The sequence below is a fragment of the Podarcis filfolensis genome, assembly GCF_964270895.1.
Source record: "Podarcis filfolensis genome assembly, chromosome: 17".
Lineage (NCBI taxonomy): Eukaryota > Metazoa > Chordata > Lepidosauria > Squamata > Lacertidae > Podarcis > Podarcis filfolensis.
This window is the reverse complement of record NC_139621.1, coordinates 6,157,408-6,173,996: the sequence shown is the minus strand read 5'-3', so window position 1 is coordinate 6,173,996 and position 16,589 is coordinate 6,157,408. Positions and strand designations below refer to the sequence as shown.

Here is a 16,589-nt window from a genome sequence, read left to right as displayed (position 1 = left end):
GAATCACTCTATTGTACCCTTTTCCCATTCCCCATCCAGAGGTCACTTAAGGGATTTAAGAGCCCATTGTCACTTGGGAAATAGACAATCTGAGTTAATCATCAATGCTTAGAACTCCAAGGAGGCCATTTCCTATATTTGGTTTTAGATTTAAATATCAGAAGGAGTGATAAATCACTAATCTTGGGGTTCCTGGAGAGATTTTATCTCTCATTCCTTGCTGGACTGCTTTTGAAAGGGAGGCATGATAGTTTATTGATAGAAGATGTTGTTTCTATTCCAGATGATTCCAATTGTGGGGGGATGACAGGATGCTTCAGGGAATGGCAGAGGGGGCTATCAAAATTCATTTGGAAAGGGGAAAAAACCCAGGATTAAACATAAATTACTAATTGATATTAAGGATAGAGGAGATCTGAAGCTTTACTATGAAGCGTCCTGTCTTTGCTGGAACAAAAGAGTGGATGATCTTGCAGAATACTGACTTATTGGATTTGGAGGGATGGGACAATAGATTTGGGTGGCATGCCTATTTAGGCTATGAAAAAGTAAAAGCACACAGGGGTTTTCTAAATCATATAATACAGAAATCACTACACATGTTGTGGGACAGGTACAAAAATCTATTGGAACCAAAAACACCCTGGTGGTTACCTCCTCTAGAGGCCATCTCAGTAAAGAGGAAAAACATGGGGGGGGGGATTGGGCAACCTATAAAGAAATGATAGAGGAGGAACAAAACCAACTCAAATTAAGAAAATTTGAAGAAATCAGACATCACCTCACAGATTGGTTGCAGTACCATCAACTAAATTATATTTTCAAATTAGAGTGACAAAATGGGTTTGCAACAGAGGTATTGAAAAAGATATATTACAGAATAAGAAGAAAATACTATCTAAAATGTACAGACTGATGCTAGATTGGGAAGAAAAAAGAAGAAAAAGTGAAGGATGTGATGATTAAATGGTCAATATACTTTGGTTACTCCATTCAGGTGGCTGCTTGGGAAAAATTATGGAATAAAGATCTAAAGTTTACTGCTTGTTATACACTAAAGGAAAACTTTATGAAAATGTTTTATAGATGGTACATGACCCCAAGCAAATTGGCCAAAATTTACAAAACAAATTCAAACATGTACTGGAGGTGCAAGAAAATGGAGGGAACAGTGTACCATATGTGGTGCGGCTGTGGAAAAAAATACGAACTTTTGGGATATTGTCTATGAGGAACTAAAAAAATGTTTAAACAAACATTTGTGAAAGAAACTGGAAGCCTTCCTTCTGGGCTTTCTGACAAATGATATTCCAAATGACAAGAGGAGGGTTTTCCTGTACGCAACAACAGCAGCAAGAAAGTTGATTGCCAAAAACTGGAAGGGAGAGAAAATTCCAAGGAAGGAAGAATGGCAAATTAAATTATGTGAATACTTAGAACTAGCAAAGATGACGGAGGCAATCAGAAACAAAACAAAACAAAAATTTAAAACTGAGTGGGAGTGTTACAGAGTACAGTGGTATCTCGGGTTAAGTACTTAATTTGTTCCGGAGGTCCGTTCTTAACCTGAAACTGTTCTTAACCTGAAGCACCACTTTAGCTAATGAGGCCTCCTGCTGCTGCCGTGCCGCCGGAGCACGATTTCTGTTCTCATCCTGAAGCAAAGTTCTTAACCTGAAGCACTATTTCTGGGTTAGTGGAGTCTGTAACCTGAAGCGTATGTCACCTGAAGCGTATGTAACCCGAGGTACCACTGTATTTTTAGAAAAACATTGTTCCCAAACAAAATCTCTAATATGCTTTGAATAATTTTTGCAAATTACTTAACAGACAGATAATGTACGCCACGTGAGATCAGTGAATCAAAAGGTGAAATAGGACACAGTTAAAAAGAAAAAGAGGAAGTAAGGACCCGCAATGAGGTGGAGGGAAGTCATTTTAAAAAAACGTTGAATTATTCTGGTTTTTCTTTATGTCTCTTATTACGTTTTGAAGTATGAAATGAATAACTGTATTATTAAACAAACTCAATAAAGAATATTGGCAGGGGTGGGGGGAAGAGATATGGATAGAAAATGAGACACAGATTTTTGAAGCCTGTTTTTTGCTCCATCTCGAATCAGCATGTACAGGTCACATTTAAAATAGTATGAGGGTCAGATTTCATGGGAAATATATTAGGCTATTCCATATCTTATACTCCAGGAATGGGGAACTTGTGACCCTACAAATAATACTGGACTCCAGCTCCTGTTGGTACAGAAAAAAATATAGAAAAGAGAATTCCTGGGGCAAGTTTGGGGCAAATAATCTTTGGTGAAAGACCCCCAGCAGAGATTTAAAGTTACAAAATATGCAGCAAAGTAAAGCATGGAGCTCTAAACCTATAAAACATGCCCTTCCAAGTTGTTCCCAATTTTCCTCTTCAGCTTAGGAAAAGACCACACATTTGGCAAGCTAAAAATTGGTATATTTATAAACTCTTCAAAGGTCTGCTTCATGTCATTTTCCATATATCAGTCAGAAAAGTTGTACAAGCAGTGAAACGTAGCTTAGTTACAAGGTGGTGAAAGTTTCTAAATAATTGGTATAGGTACTCAAGAGAGGCTGGTGAGAGCCATGCGGCTTTGCTGGAGCAACCCACTCATACCTCTTCACACACTGAGCTTCTCAGGTAGTTCAACCTGGGAGTTGAACAAAGGCTTGATTACCTATTTCTTCCCAAAGTAAGAGGAAGTGACATAGCTATGCCTGGCAAGACAGCTTACTCTATGGTTATAACTCCTACCTGCATTAATTAGACTTAAGAACATTGGTTATGTGAGGTTGGTTATCCCACAGTTCCCATCAGCTAATAATAGGGGATGGTGGGAACTATAGGCTGCAGGCACACCATACCTTTAAAGCATATTCAAAGCACATTTCCCAACCTCAAACGATTCTAGGCATTGTTGTTTACCCCTCACATAGTTACAATTCCCTCTCACTTTCCCAGGTACTGGCAGCAACCTCAGTACAGTGATACCTCTGGATGCGAACAGGATCCGTTCCAGAGCCCCATTCGCATCCTGAAGTGAACATAAGATGCGTCTGCGCTTGTGCGGGTTGTGTTTCGCCGCTTCAGCGCATGCACATTACATCATTTTGAGCGTCTGCACATGCACGAGCGGCGAAACCTGGAAGTAACATGCTCCGTTACTTCTGGGTTGCTGCGGAGCGCAACCTGAAAATATTTAAGCTGAAGCGTATTCATCCTAAGGTATGGCTGTATTGAGAAGCCAGGTAAGCAACAGCGTCCCACCCCACTCTATCTGGCTAGCTGCTACCGTCTAAATAATCTCCAAGTTCACTTCCAATTCTAAATTCTATGACCCTATTGTGCCAGGCTATACTTTGGATCCTACCCAAACTGCTGGGCTCCTCCTATTGCTCGCCCCTGACCCAAAATACAGTGCTTCTCTCGGAAACCATCCCAAAGACAGTGCCCACACTTCAGATTATGGGATTCCTCCCTGGGGCCATCTGAAATGGCTGGGCCCAACCTTCAGTTATGGGCCCACCCAGGACAAAACAATGGGCTCCAACTATATATTCATGACCTTGGCCTCCTGTGAGCTCTGTTTCCCTATCAAGGAGCTCTGTAGGCGGGCCCTGCCCAGAGACATGATTTATTTCCTCTGTTACGGTAAAAATCTGGGTGTGAGGCTGCTCTGCCACCCAGCTCGTCGGACTAAGTCCGCGGGTCCCTGCGGAGGAAAATGAGCTCAGCCGGAGACAGGAGCAAGCTGCAGAAGATCCACGTTTATTGCGCAACAGGTTCAAGGCGAGATTGAACAGTGAGAAAGGGGTGACATAAACTTTTGAAACTTCCCTCCATGTCCCAGAATACAGTGCAAAATACATCCCAGTTACATCATGAATACATTAAAGAAAGGTTGGGTTACACAGATTACATCATGAATACATTAAGAAGAGGTTGGGTTACACAGGATTAACATATGGAGGAGGGAGGGGGGAATATGCAGAGCTGGAGATATGCGCAGATAAGCACATCCCGATGAGAAGACAATGGTCCATGTACTGGCATTTCCTGGAGGAAAGGCTTGGCAGAGTGATTTGACAGGATTAGGGTCTTGACACCTTGCTTGAGGGATTATGGAGGACAGGGGAGGTGTGATGGAGTCCTAGAGAAATTGAGCAAATTGGCACGTTGATTTTCTATGAATTTTATAGATTTTAGTCCCTTTTGACATTGACAATTGGAAATAAATTGATATATTGTAGCGAAGAAGAAGGTGAAGAAGACATGCCCCCCCCTTCCGTATCACCTCCCAAAATGCATTCTTTGTCAAACATTTTATGTCTTACAACATGTATTGGAACATATCCAGAAGACCACTGTTACCAGAATTTTTATAAAGGTTGGGGGTTGCTTCCAGTTAAATGGGATGCTGCACCCCCAAGACCATCCCCCAAACCAACACCATTAAATTTTGTAAATATCCCCACCACAGTTTTGCTACATTGTATCTTGTTCAAGGTTACATAGTATTCACCTTCCCTTGTGCAGCAAAACCTTCAAATATTCATATAAAATCAGGCCTATGTCAGATCAAGCCATTCCAAATTCATTTTACTCAGGGAAAAGGGGGGACTTGGGAAACTGGTAAAGAAAGCCATAATCTTTGAAACCTGGGATCACATACACAGCAGCCTCTTGCACAAGAGATAATCACTGGCATCCTGGCAAATGGGTGCCAGACAGGTAGTCATCCCACGGACAATAGCAGACCATCCAAGAATGGATTGTGCTCTAGTTCAGGACAAAGAAGTGTGATTACCTGACTGGAAAACCAGGAGCTTGTAAATATTTCCATTGTATCACTTGACGGGTGTGCCGTAGGGGGCAAGGGAGGTTTGGGGGCAAGCTTGATAAACCGGTTTCTGCCACAAACCCCTCCCTGTTTGTGACATGTATGGTGTATTTATGATGTATGCATGTGGCTGAGATGACTGGCAGAATCCGTGACCAAGGGAAAGAGACGGTGGAAGAAGATTGGAAGAAATTTAAAGTTTATCTTAAGAACTGTTGTAAAATTAATGAGTGCTAAAATGTCATGGGTAATGTAAAACAGAATTGCAGTGATAAATGATTGGGTAAGAGGAAAAAGATTAGAAACTGAATTACAAGTATTGAAATTAGGGGTTGCTGGAAAAGTTTAAAACAGGGATGCAGAAAAGGGAGGTATGGGGAAGTCGTTGAAACAAGGCTCAAGAAAGAGAGGTTAAGAAATTATATGTGTTTATATGTTTGTTTGTTTATGTGTTGTTAATTGTTAGTTGTATTGTGTTTTAATATATGTTGTAAAATCAATAAAAATTTATTTTAAAAAAAAATGATGTATGCATGATGCTTCACAAAAGGTGTTTGTGGGTAAAAGGGAAAACTAATTTTTTTTAAAAAGGGAGCCATCCTTTGTTCTAGGTTTTTTCCTGTTTCCTGCATGTGGTGGGTGGAAGTCCTGCTGCAATCCAAGCGAGCCCAAGGGTTTTCCTATAACCTACTGTATTATGAGGAGTTAGGGGTGATGCTCTGCCAGCTGAGCAAAAACACGCAAGATGCAAAGCAGGGCCAGGGCAGGGTGTGACCTGGGGAATGTTTCAACATCAGACAGAGAGGGGCTGATAGGCCATGTTCATCTAACATTCCTGTCCTAAACTGTCTTAGGAACTATGGTTCTCAGGTGCCTGAAACTGCCTGGTTGAAGACACAAGATCTCCCACAACTTTTTTTTTTAATATAAATTTTTATTATTTTCTCCTTAAACAATATTTCCAAGCATACAATAAAATACATAAATCCTTCCGCTCTGCCGAGCCTTTGGCTACCCTCCCTCCCTTCAGTAGGTTTTCTGCTTTCAAGTCTTTGTCTCGCACTTTGACTCCCACAATTTTTTTAGATCCCGCTCTAAAGTATATAATCAAATTACATCAAATGTGGCAAAAATTATTTCCAGTCCTGCCAAACTGCATGAAATTCAGAAGATCCTTTTTCATATCAGAGGGACCCTCTTCTGGTTCACTGATCATCAGCAGTATCATGTCCACACACTGATTAATAACATGAGTTGCCCCCCGAGTTTTACCCCTTTGACTCTTCGATTTGCTCACACAGTTGAGGCCAGCATTCTTACCACCACCACTGATTCTGAATTTTTCTGTTTTACTAAGTTAAAAAGACTCTCCAACATCCAGCATCTAAAGAACAAGCTCATAAAGGGCCATTCTATGCTATCAAATACCTTAATATGGTGATTGGATGCTTCCAAAGCAAGCAAACATTCCAGACCCTGATGATGGACTCTGCCAGCTGATGTTTCGGGATAAAGCCTGTTTTGGTTCTCTCTCTGACCACCTGTAGATCTCTGGTAGCCACTTTGGTTCTGGTTGCTGCTTAGAGGCCCAGTTCTATAGTCATATTTGTTGCTTTAGCCATTTCCCCTTCTTTGTACAATACAGTGGTACCTCAGGTTACATATGCTTTAGGTTACATACACTTCAGGTTACAGACTCCGCTAACCCAGAAATATTACCTCAGGTTAAGAACTTTGCTTCAGGTTGAGAACACAAATCGTGCTCTGGTGGCACAGCAGCAGCAGGAGGCCCCATTAGCTAAAGTGGTGCTTCAGGTTAAGAACAGTTTCAGGTTAAGAACAGACCTCCGGAATGAATTAAGTTCTTATCCAGAGGTACCACTGTACTCAGTTTGGCTTCTAATGGGGACAGCCCATTTATAAGCACTGTCTTCAGTCCCTACTTCAGTCAATTCAAATCAGACACATTTGATTTAAAGGAGGTAGGTAGTCAGTTTCCAAACTTTCAGTACATCCGCACACACACCTTTCAGCACAACAGCTTCTTCAACTGCTCCAAGTGGCCAAACTATTTTTTTTGTCATTAAGCTTAATTTTGGGGAAATCGCTCTCAACCTATCTCCTGTATCACCTCTTTGGTGTTTTATGAAGAATCGATTTAAGTGCCCATGTAAAAGCTATCAGTGCTATTTATTACTCATAAAGAGGGGAGCTCTTGAATGACATGTTTGTCCGACTGCTGGCAAGCCACATACACCTGCCAAGACCCCAGGCTTTTAGAATTTTCCAATACAGTTTGATGACCCTACTTATCAGTCAGAATTAAGTATCCAGCCATGCTGTCTGCTAACATCAGCTATCAGCTCCTGTGTGTGTGTCAGGCAGGAGCGGAGGTAGATATCTATCAGCAAGCCTAGCCAGCTATATAGTTTAGTTACCTAGTTTTATTTTAAAAGTTTACTGATTTTACATATACCTGTTTTTAATAGTTTTTGTGGATTTCTGATATGATTTATCTACAATTTTATTATATACACGGCTCTGAGAGCTCTTTGATTAAGTTCTTTCTAAATCATATACCCACTGTTTCTCGATACCTACTGATGATGTAAACTTTTGCTATGGAGTCGCATGCCACAAAAAAGCTAGCTTTTAATGTTCTTTGTTTTAGACTTACGAGAGGATATTTGCCAATAGATGCTATACTTAACTTACTGGGGAACAATCAGACTCTAACTATCAGACTTCGTCCCCTGCAGATCTGCTACAACATACACACATCTCATCACGGGATGCTAGAGCCAAAACAAAATCTCTATTAATTAACCCTTATGGAATTGCTCATTAATAAAACTAATTTTCTACCAGATTCCCCTAAGGAGACACCCTCTGCTGTCAGCCAATTATGACAAGTAAACAAATGAAAAAGCTAATGAGCAAACTTTTTAAAAGTAAGATTACAATTGTTCTGCAGAGAACTTAAGTAGCCTTAGGGGAGGCAGGCCCTAATTGGGTGTTGAGAGCAACTGGGATATACAGTTACTTTATAGCAAAGGAAGTTTAATATGAGTTGCCAGAAAAAAGAAAATCTCTTAAATTAAATGACAAATTTAAAAAAGGAGACCTTGGGCCAGTTTTATATATTCAGTGGAGAAGAGTGTGGGAGCTGCATCAACAAGTTGAAATCTCACACTGTGGAAGAGTAAAGTGAATGATGTGACCAGAATCAGTACTTGCTGAAAGAAATGATACTACCTGGGCAGGAAACTAATATTACTTTACCTCTAATCATACATTCACTTTTTTATTGTTTCCATGAAAGACCCTGATCAAACACAACACATGGTCCAGTCTAAAGTCCAATGAGCGTGGGAAGTGGAATTCCATCAAGGCCACTCCATTTTGCTAACATGTCCCAAACTGGTGTGATGTACTCTGTAAAATGGGGGAAATAAGCAGCGGGTGGCGCTGTGGTCCAAACCACCGAGCCTCTTGAGCTTGCCGATTGGAAGGTCGGCAGTTCGATTCCCAGTGACAGAGTGAGCTCCCGTTGCTCTGCCCCAGTTCCTGCCAACCTAGCAGTTCAAAAGCACACTAGTGCAAGTAGATAAATAGGTACCACTGTGGCTGGAGGATAAACGACATTTCCATGTGCTCTGGCACATGTCCTGCTGTCCCATTGCGCCAGAAGCAGTTTAGTCAAGCTGGCCACATGACCCAGAAAGTTGTCTGTGGACAAACACTGGCTCCCTCAGCCTGAAAACAAGATGAGTGCCACAACCACATAGTTACCTTTAACTGGACTTAGCCCTCCTGGGGTCCTTTACCTTTTACATTACTCTGTAAAAAAAAAAAAAGCAACAAACTCTTGTGTTCCATGCCTCTAGCTGCTCCATTGATTCTTAAGAGCTCGTATTTGCTTCTTTATCCCAACCAGTACGTTTCCGAGCACAATTAAAAGTGTTGGTGCTGACCTTTAAAGCCCTAAACTGCCTCAGTCCAGTATACCTGAAGGAGCGTCTCCACCCCCATCGTTCTGCCCGGACACTGAGGTCCAGCACCGAGGGCCTTCTGGCGGTTCTCTCACTGCAAGAAGCGAAGTTACAGGGAACCAGGCAGAGGGCCTTCTTGGTAGTGGCGCCTGCCCTGTGGAACGTCCCCCACCAGATGTCAAAGAGAAGAACAACTACCAGACCTTTAGAAGACATCTGAAGGCAGTCCTGTTTAGGGAAGCTTTTAATGTTTAACAGACTACTGTATTTTAATACTTAGTTGGAAGCCGCCCAGAGTGGCTGGGGAAACCCAGCCAGATGGACGGGGTATAAACAATAAATTCTATTCTATTCTATTCTAACTAGGGACTTCTCTGCAATTTGTTGTAGAGACAATGACCAATTTATACGCGTCCAATTGACATGCAACCCAGAAGTGGCCAGGAAAGGGTGTGGGGCCTAACGGGGTGGGCCAGTTGATGCACATTCCACCATCAGGCACAATGACCTAGAACTCAACCCCTGCACAAATTGGTGCCTGTACATGTCACAGCTTTCCCCACTGCCACTCAACGAAGTTTCTCCTTGTCATCTTTGTGAAATGACAGAATTATCTTGAGCACGAGGTGTAGTGAATTGAGAGAGCTTGGTTCTTGCATCATCCCAGAAGCCACAGGGGTGGAAAAGAAACGCGTTCCAGGAAAGACCTCATTCTCAAGACAGTATTGTAAAGTGAAATTGTGTTTATTAGCTGCAGGATTCTGGTCTATTTCTGGCTTACTGGGCTTATGATGGGTTGCAGTTGTTTCAGAATGAGCCACTAGAGAGAGATATTGCACTTCTGGTGTCCCAAATACCTGTGGAGAACCAGGTGGTACCATGTATCATATGTGGTGGGTGTGTAAAAAGATCAAAGTCTTTTGGAATGATATTTATTTAGAACTTATTTTTTAAAGTTCTAAGCACCTCTGCTTAAAAAAACCAGAATCATTCTTACTTGGTATTATGGGCCCCAATATTCCCTGGAATGCAAGAAGGATCTTTCTATATGCAACAGTAACTGTGAGGGTACTCATTGCTACATATTGGAAAAGTGATAAAATCCCCTCTAGATGACAGTGGCTAATGCAGCTTGTAGAATACTAGACAATCTTTCAGAAAAGATCAAAAACAAGCCTAAGCAAGAGTTTATTTCAAATTGGGAAATTTTCAAGAATTACCTCAAGAACAGTTGCTATAGCTTAAATTCGGCCGCAGCCTTTGAACAACCTCTGTAAATAATTCATGTAAAAGGGAAATGACATAGATATCTTTCCTTTATTACCAAACGAGTAGATATGTTTACGCAACAGATTTAAAATGTATGAAATATGGAAAGGATGGGAGGTCAGATGCTTTGGAAGAAAATTTATTGTTAAAATGTCTGGTATTTTATTTTATGAGTTTTTTGACAATTTAGTCTATCAACAACAATGAATTGAAGTCTATGATGTACAGATGTAAGTAATAATAATAATAATAATAATAATAATAATAATAATAAATTTATTATTTATACCCCGCCCATCTGGCTGAGTTTCCCCAGCCACTCTGGGCAGCTCCCAATCAAGTGTTAAAAACAATACAGCTTTAAATATTAAAAACTTCCCTGAACAGGGCTGCCTTCAGATGTCTTTTGAAGATAGGATAGCTGCTTATTTCCTTCACATCTGAAGGAAGGGTGTTCCACAGGGTGGGCGCCACTACCAAGAAGGCCCTCTGTCTGGTTCCCTGTAACCTCACTTCTCGCAATGAGGGAACCACCAGAAGGCCCTCGGCGCTGGATCTCATTGTCCGGGCTGAACGATGGGGGTGGAGACGCTCCTTCAGGTATACTGGACCGAGGCCGTTCAGGGCTTTAAAGGTCAGCACCAACACTTTGAATTGTGCTCGGAAACGTACTGGGAGCCAATGAAGATCTTTCAGGACTGGTGTTATATGGTCTGGGCGGCCACTTCCAGTCACCAGTCTAGCTGCCGCATTCTGGATTAATTGCAGTTTGTGAGTCACCTTCAAAGGTAGCCCCACGTAGAATTTGTAATTTTTTCTTAATTTTTACTGTTTTACCTTTTGAGGTGTTTTTTGTTGTTGTTTTTTACAGCCAAGCAGTGTATAAATTTTATGAAATAAATAGAGAATAAAGAACAATTAATTGACTGTCCGATCTGATGAAGAAAGACCAAGGTGTCCAATGGGAGAAGGGAGTTTTGACCACAGCATAAGTGTAGCACTTTTCTTTTCTCTGTATGACAGACCCTCCAAGTGTCTTTATTTTCCAGAGACGTCCCTGAATTAGAGAAGCTGTCCCGGTTTCTGATCTGATCCTTTCCCCACTTTTCCTTAGGATGCCCCTATTTTCATTGGAGAAATGTTGGAGGGTATGGAGTTATCTGACCCCTGAGCCATCTAAAGGCAATCCTGTATAGGAACGGGTTTTTTAAAAATATTTAATGTTTGATTATGTTTTTATATATGTTGGAATCTGTCCAGAGTGGCTGGGGCAACTCAGAAAGATGTGTTGGGTATAAATAGTAAAATTATCCTTATGGAATGGGACGTCTCTATTTTCATAGGAGAAATGTTGGAGGACATGGGGTGAGTGAATTACAACCAATCACTCAACAGAGGAGAAAGGAAGACAAATATTCCCCTTGCCTGTGGTGACCCCAGACTGCCCCACCAAACTGTCCTGAATTGAAACTCTATGGACCCTCAAAGGGTATTAACAGCGTGGCGTGAATGAGCTGTGGGTTCTGATCTCTGGTTCTGTCTTGCAAAGAGTTGCTGATAGCCTCCTTCCCTGGTCCAATGGGCTCCTTGCCCTCCTTCCTCTCCCCAATCCCACTGCCACTGAAATCATCTGCCTCCTTCTAACATCAGGCTTTCTCTCCCTCAGCTACTCCCATGCATCAAGATGGAACCAGGGAGAGAAACCTCACAAAGAGAAAGTACCCAAAGATGATGGTCCAGTGCCTATGGACAGCCAAGGAACCAGGCATCAAATTGCAGTTCAACAATAGACTCCTTTGAGTGGCCTTAGAGCTCAGTTCACCTTCTCCAAAAGAGAATAAGTGTGAGCTACCCCAAGGCCAGGGGTGGGGAACCTTCAGCTCTCCAGACGTTGCTGAACAACAACTCCCATCAGGCCTAGGAGGCACAGTGAATGGCCATGGATGATGGGAATTGTAGTCCAGAAGCATCTGAAGGGCCAGAGGCTCCAACCTCCCCCCCCCCCAACCACACCATAGGGTTATTGTAAAGGGAAACATGAAAATGAGTGTATAGCATTTTACAAACTTAGGAAAATGACAGAGAGTCCTGCAGGATTTCAAGACGTTGTTTCTCCACTATTTTGAACATACATGGTCTGATCTGAAGTCCAAATAAGTGCAGAACTTGGGGAGTGGGATTCCACTGAGGCCACCCTATTCTGCTAACAAGTCCCTAGCTGATGTGACGCACCCTGTTAAAAACAACAACACAAAAACAAAGCCCTGTTTTGCTGTCCATGCCACTAGCTGCTGCATTGACTATTAACAGCTCATATACCCCTCCTTATTCCAATTACAGTATTCTCTGCTGAGGATGCATCATGCCCTATGACTTTAGGAGAAGGCTGAGTCTCCACTACAGTATCTGCTCTCCCAGTTACAGACAGAGAAGCAGTGCTGCAACCACCACCTTCTTAATACTATCAGGATCCCAAGGGCTAAACAGCTGAAACTCCTACAGTATTGGACAGGTGGACGCAGGTACGGGGGGGGGGCATAGGAAATAAGGAGGGAGGCTGGATTAAGACTCTTCCTTCTGTCTTTCTCAAACTCCCCAATCCTTCTATTTACTTTCTTAGCCCCTTTAAAAATGGGGTGAACATATGAGACCTTTGTGGGTACATGTACAGTTGTGTACAAGAAGGGATTGGCATGAATGGCTATTCAGGTCTTCTTTCCCAAGAAGACTTCTCACCTGGGCCATTCCACACTCCCTTGGCATTCTATCACAATAGACAGGTGGGAGAAAAGAACTGGAGTCAACCTCTGTCAGGTCACCCTTTATACCAGGGTGGCCAATGTGATATTCTCCAGATGTTGTGGGAGTACTACAACTCCCCTGAGGCTGATGGGAGCTGGTTTCCAGCAACATCTGGAGGGCACCACATTGCCTACCCTGTTTTATTTTTTTGTTTTTATTTTCTCATTACTAAATTGTACACACATAAATAATAAAACATGACATGGGTCACAGGGCTAAAATACTAAACATATTTTACAGTACACAATCATTAGGTGATTACAGTAAACCAGTAAAATTAATTCTTCTTGGAAAACACAGAGTAATAGGAGTGGGCTAATGATCTACACCACATTGCTTTTTATTATTATTAAAGATTTTGTTGATTTACAAAAGTGTGTGCAATGTCTCTCTCGTATTTTTTCCAATGGAACATTTTTACAAATCAGTTTCATTTGTTGAGACATTAGGAAGAAAAGGGGGGAGGAGGTGGAGGGGGGAAAGATGGGTGGGGGTGGGGTCGGGTGGCGATGTTTCTATTTTACTTAATATATGTGGGGTTTGGTGTCAGCGTTGCTTGTGCAGGTTCTCTGCTGTTCACTTGTGTTCCTTTGGTGGTGAGAGAGGTTGGGGTTGGCCCAGGGTGTGGTTATTCATTTGTGGTTGGCTGTGGTGGTCTTTGTTTTCATGTGTGAGTGGGGTGGGTTGGTGTTTTGGATCAGGTTAGCCATATTGATTTGTATGCTGTTGGTGGATTTTTGTCGTTGTCTTGTTGGGCTGTGTCTATATCACATTGCAATAAATGTTGTAGGTATTTCTAGTCCGTGTTCTGTTTTGTATATTTAATAAAACCACCCCATACAGTGTAAAAAATTATCTTGTTTTTTCCTTTCCCCTTGCCACCTTCAGTTTTTGCAAACATTCCCATCTCATATGTTTGTATGTACCTACGATTTGGCATCCTCTCCAACATAATAGAGAGCTATTGTGCTTTGTGTAGGCACCTCAGTGTTAAATAACATCCGTGCACAGTTTTTAGTGAATGTGCCCTAGTAGTTGCTGACAGAGATTTATATGGTGCTTTTATCCATAAATTGTTCCATTTATCCTCTTCAATGTTTGTATCCCATTTTAATTCCCACCAGCTTTTTAGACCTTCTCCCAGATAAGTGTATAACAAATCAGCTGATGTAGAGAAGGTATTGTGGGCAAACCTTTATGGGCCAAATTTAGCCTGCAAGCCAGATGTTCCCCACTCCTGATATAACAATTGAAAATGGGGTCTGTGGTGCAGACTGGTCTTGAAGGTCTGAAGAGATCGAAGATGACTAGCCTAGCCTGTCCGACAGTGCCTCTCCAGGGAATGGGGCAGTTCTGCCATCTAAAATTCTTTAACTAAAGGAGACGCCAGAGGTCAACTTGGGGACAGCTGTCAGGCCATGTGCTTGGGTGGGAGTCAGCGTGGATTACATGATGGTGGCTGGATGGACTGAAGTGAGCTACAGAGTTACCTATCCTTGCACCCCACCCAGCTTTCAGCTTATTTTTCTGTGTTTCTCTCTCCCCAGCTCAAACCCATGGAAAGTGAGAACCACACCAGCCAGCCTGATTTTATCTTGCTGGGTTTGTCCAGTGGGCAAGAGCAGGACCGCCTTCTCTTAGCTGTCTTCCTCACCCTGTACCTGCTGAACTTGCTGGGGAACCTGCTGATTATCCTCCTGATCCGCTCCGATGCCCAGCTCCTCCATGTCCCCATGTACTTCTTCCTCAGTCACCTCTCCTTGGTGGATGTTTGCTTCACCTCCACCACCATTCCCAAGATGTTGCGCAACCTTCACACAGGCCACAAGAACATTGCCTATGATGGCTGCCTGGCCCAGATGTACTTCTTTGTGGCCTTCGCCATCACTGAGAACTTCCTCCTGGGCTCCATGGCCTTTGACCGCTTTGTGGCCATCTGCCAGCCCTTGCACTATTCCTTGGTGATGAGCCCCATGCGGTGTCATGTGATGGTATTCATTGCCTGGCTGCTGGCCCACCTCCACTCCTTGCTCCACACCATGCTGATGTCCCGGCTCTCTTTCTGTTCCCCTCGCCACATCCACCATTTCTTCTGTGACTCCCAGCCTTTGCTGGTGATGGCTTGCTCTGAGAAGAACCTCAATGAGATACTGAATTTCTACGAAGGTGGCAGCATTATAATAGGGAACTTCATCCTCATCCTCATCTCCTATGCTTTTATCTTCCGAGCTGTGCTCCGGGTGTCTTCTTCCGAAGGCCGGAGCAAGGCCTTCCAAACCTGCGCATCTCACCTGACTGTGGTCACCCTCTTCTACGGCTCAGCGATCGGAGTCTACTTCCGACCCCTCTCCAGCTACTCTGGGGACAAGGACAAGATTGCCACCGTCATGTACACCGTGGTGACCCCTATGCTCAACCCTTTCATTTACACCCTGAGGAATGCAGACATGAAAGCTGCCCTTCACAGAGCATTGGAGAAAGTAAGACATGCTTTGGGGAAGCCACACAATGTCAAGCCGTGATGGGAAGGAGGGGAACCTGCGATGATCAGTTGTGAGAGATGCATCGTGAGAGACATGAGAGATCAGGCGCGAGTCGGAGAAGCATGGATCTTTGAAGGACACCATTGGTTGGTAGACAGTCATCAAGGCTGTCTTATAAGGCGAGCTGGAAGGGCCTCACCTTATCCAGCTTTCCCACCTGGATATTCTGTGCAGAACCAGTCAACGTCAGAGGGACCAGAAGGAACTTCCATAGAAATTCCATTGTTCTCCACAGGAGGGAAGTCTGTCTGGGAGCTGGATGGGAGGGTTTTTACTTGGTGCTGGGTAGCAGAGGCAGAACAGGAATCTTGCTGGTTTATTGATCATTCAGGTGCCAAACAACCTCCCTCACAATGCTAGCAGTGGCACTCTCTAGTATACTGTTGGAGAACTTCACTATCAATGTCGAATCCGCCTTGCCTGGGCCGGCTCATGACCTCATGGGTGCCATGACAACCACGGGGCTGTCTCAGTATGTCATGCACACAAGACACATGGCAGGTCATTCCCTAAATCTGGTTTCATGAACGCCCTCCCTGGCAAAGTGCATCTGTCTCCTTCATTATTGAAATTTATAAGAAATTTTAAAACATTCCTATTCACCTAGGCATTTGATGGCTGAAATATACTGGCTATGACAGCCATAAAATTAATAACTGTGAGGGTCTGTGGTTGCTTTTTTTAAAAAAAAAATCAGATATTCTAAACATTTTTAGATTGTTTTTAATTGTTTTAAATGTGTTTTTTATTGTACTGATTTAATCTTTTAATGTTTGCTACCCTGGGAGGAAGGACAGGATATAATAATAATAATAATAATAATAATAATAATAATAATAATAATACTCACAGAGCCCTTCAAAATCTGCTATGGACATAGTTGGGTGGGGCTTATATTTCAGATCACCTGAGATTATTGTTTTCCTGTCCAGAAGCAAAAATACCTTTAACTTTAAAAATGAATTACTTGACCTGCATTGATAACACATTGCTATTGAATGCATTTTAAAAGAAACAACAGAGGTACACCTTCAGATATTATTCAGATACACCTCAGGTGCAACCAAAGAGCTTCTCTCTCTCTCTCTCTCTCTCTCTCTCTCTCTCTC

At 42.6% G+C, this 16,589-nt stretch overlaps 1 protein-coding gene across 1 annotated transcript; it reads left to right on the top strand.

Moving 5' to 3' along the window:
• The first annotated feature begins 12,212 nt into the window (after positions 1-12,212).
• On the top strand, positions 12,213-16,107 carry LOC310752210 (olfactory receptor 1L4-like). The gene is made up of 2 exons (XM_083592085.1): positions 12,213-12,657; positions 14,485-16,107. Exon 2 carries the CDS (start codon positions 14,494-14,496, stop codon positions 15,457-15,459), a length of 966 nt encoding a protein of 321 aa, XP_083448211.1. The 5' UTR covers positions 12,213-12,657; positions 14,485-14,493; the 3' UTR covers positions 15,460-16,107.
• Positions 16,108-16,589: the final 482 nt, after the last annotated feature.

Bases quoted from the DNA above. Each gene is read 5' to 3' on its own strand.
- LOC310752210 (XM_083592085.1), top strand. From the start codon at position 14,494: ATGGAAAGTGAGAACCACACCAGCCAGCCTGATTTTATCTTGCTGGGT.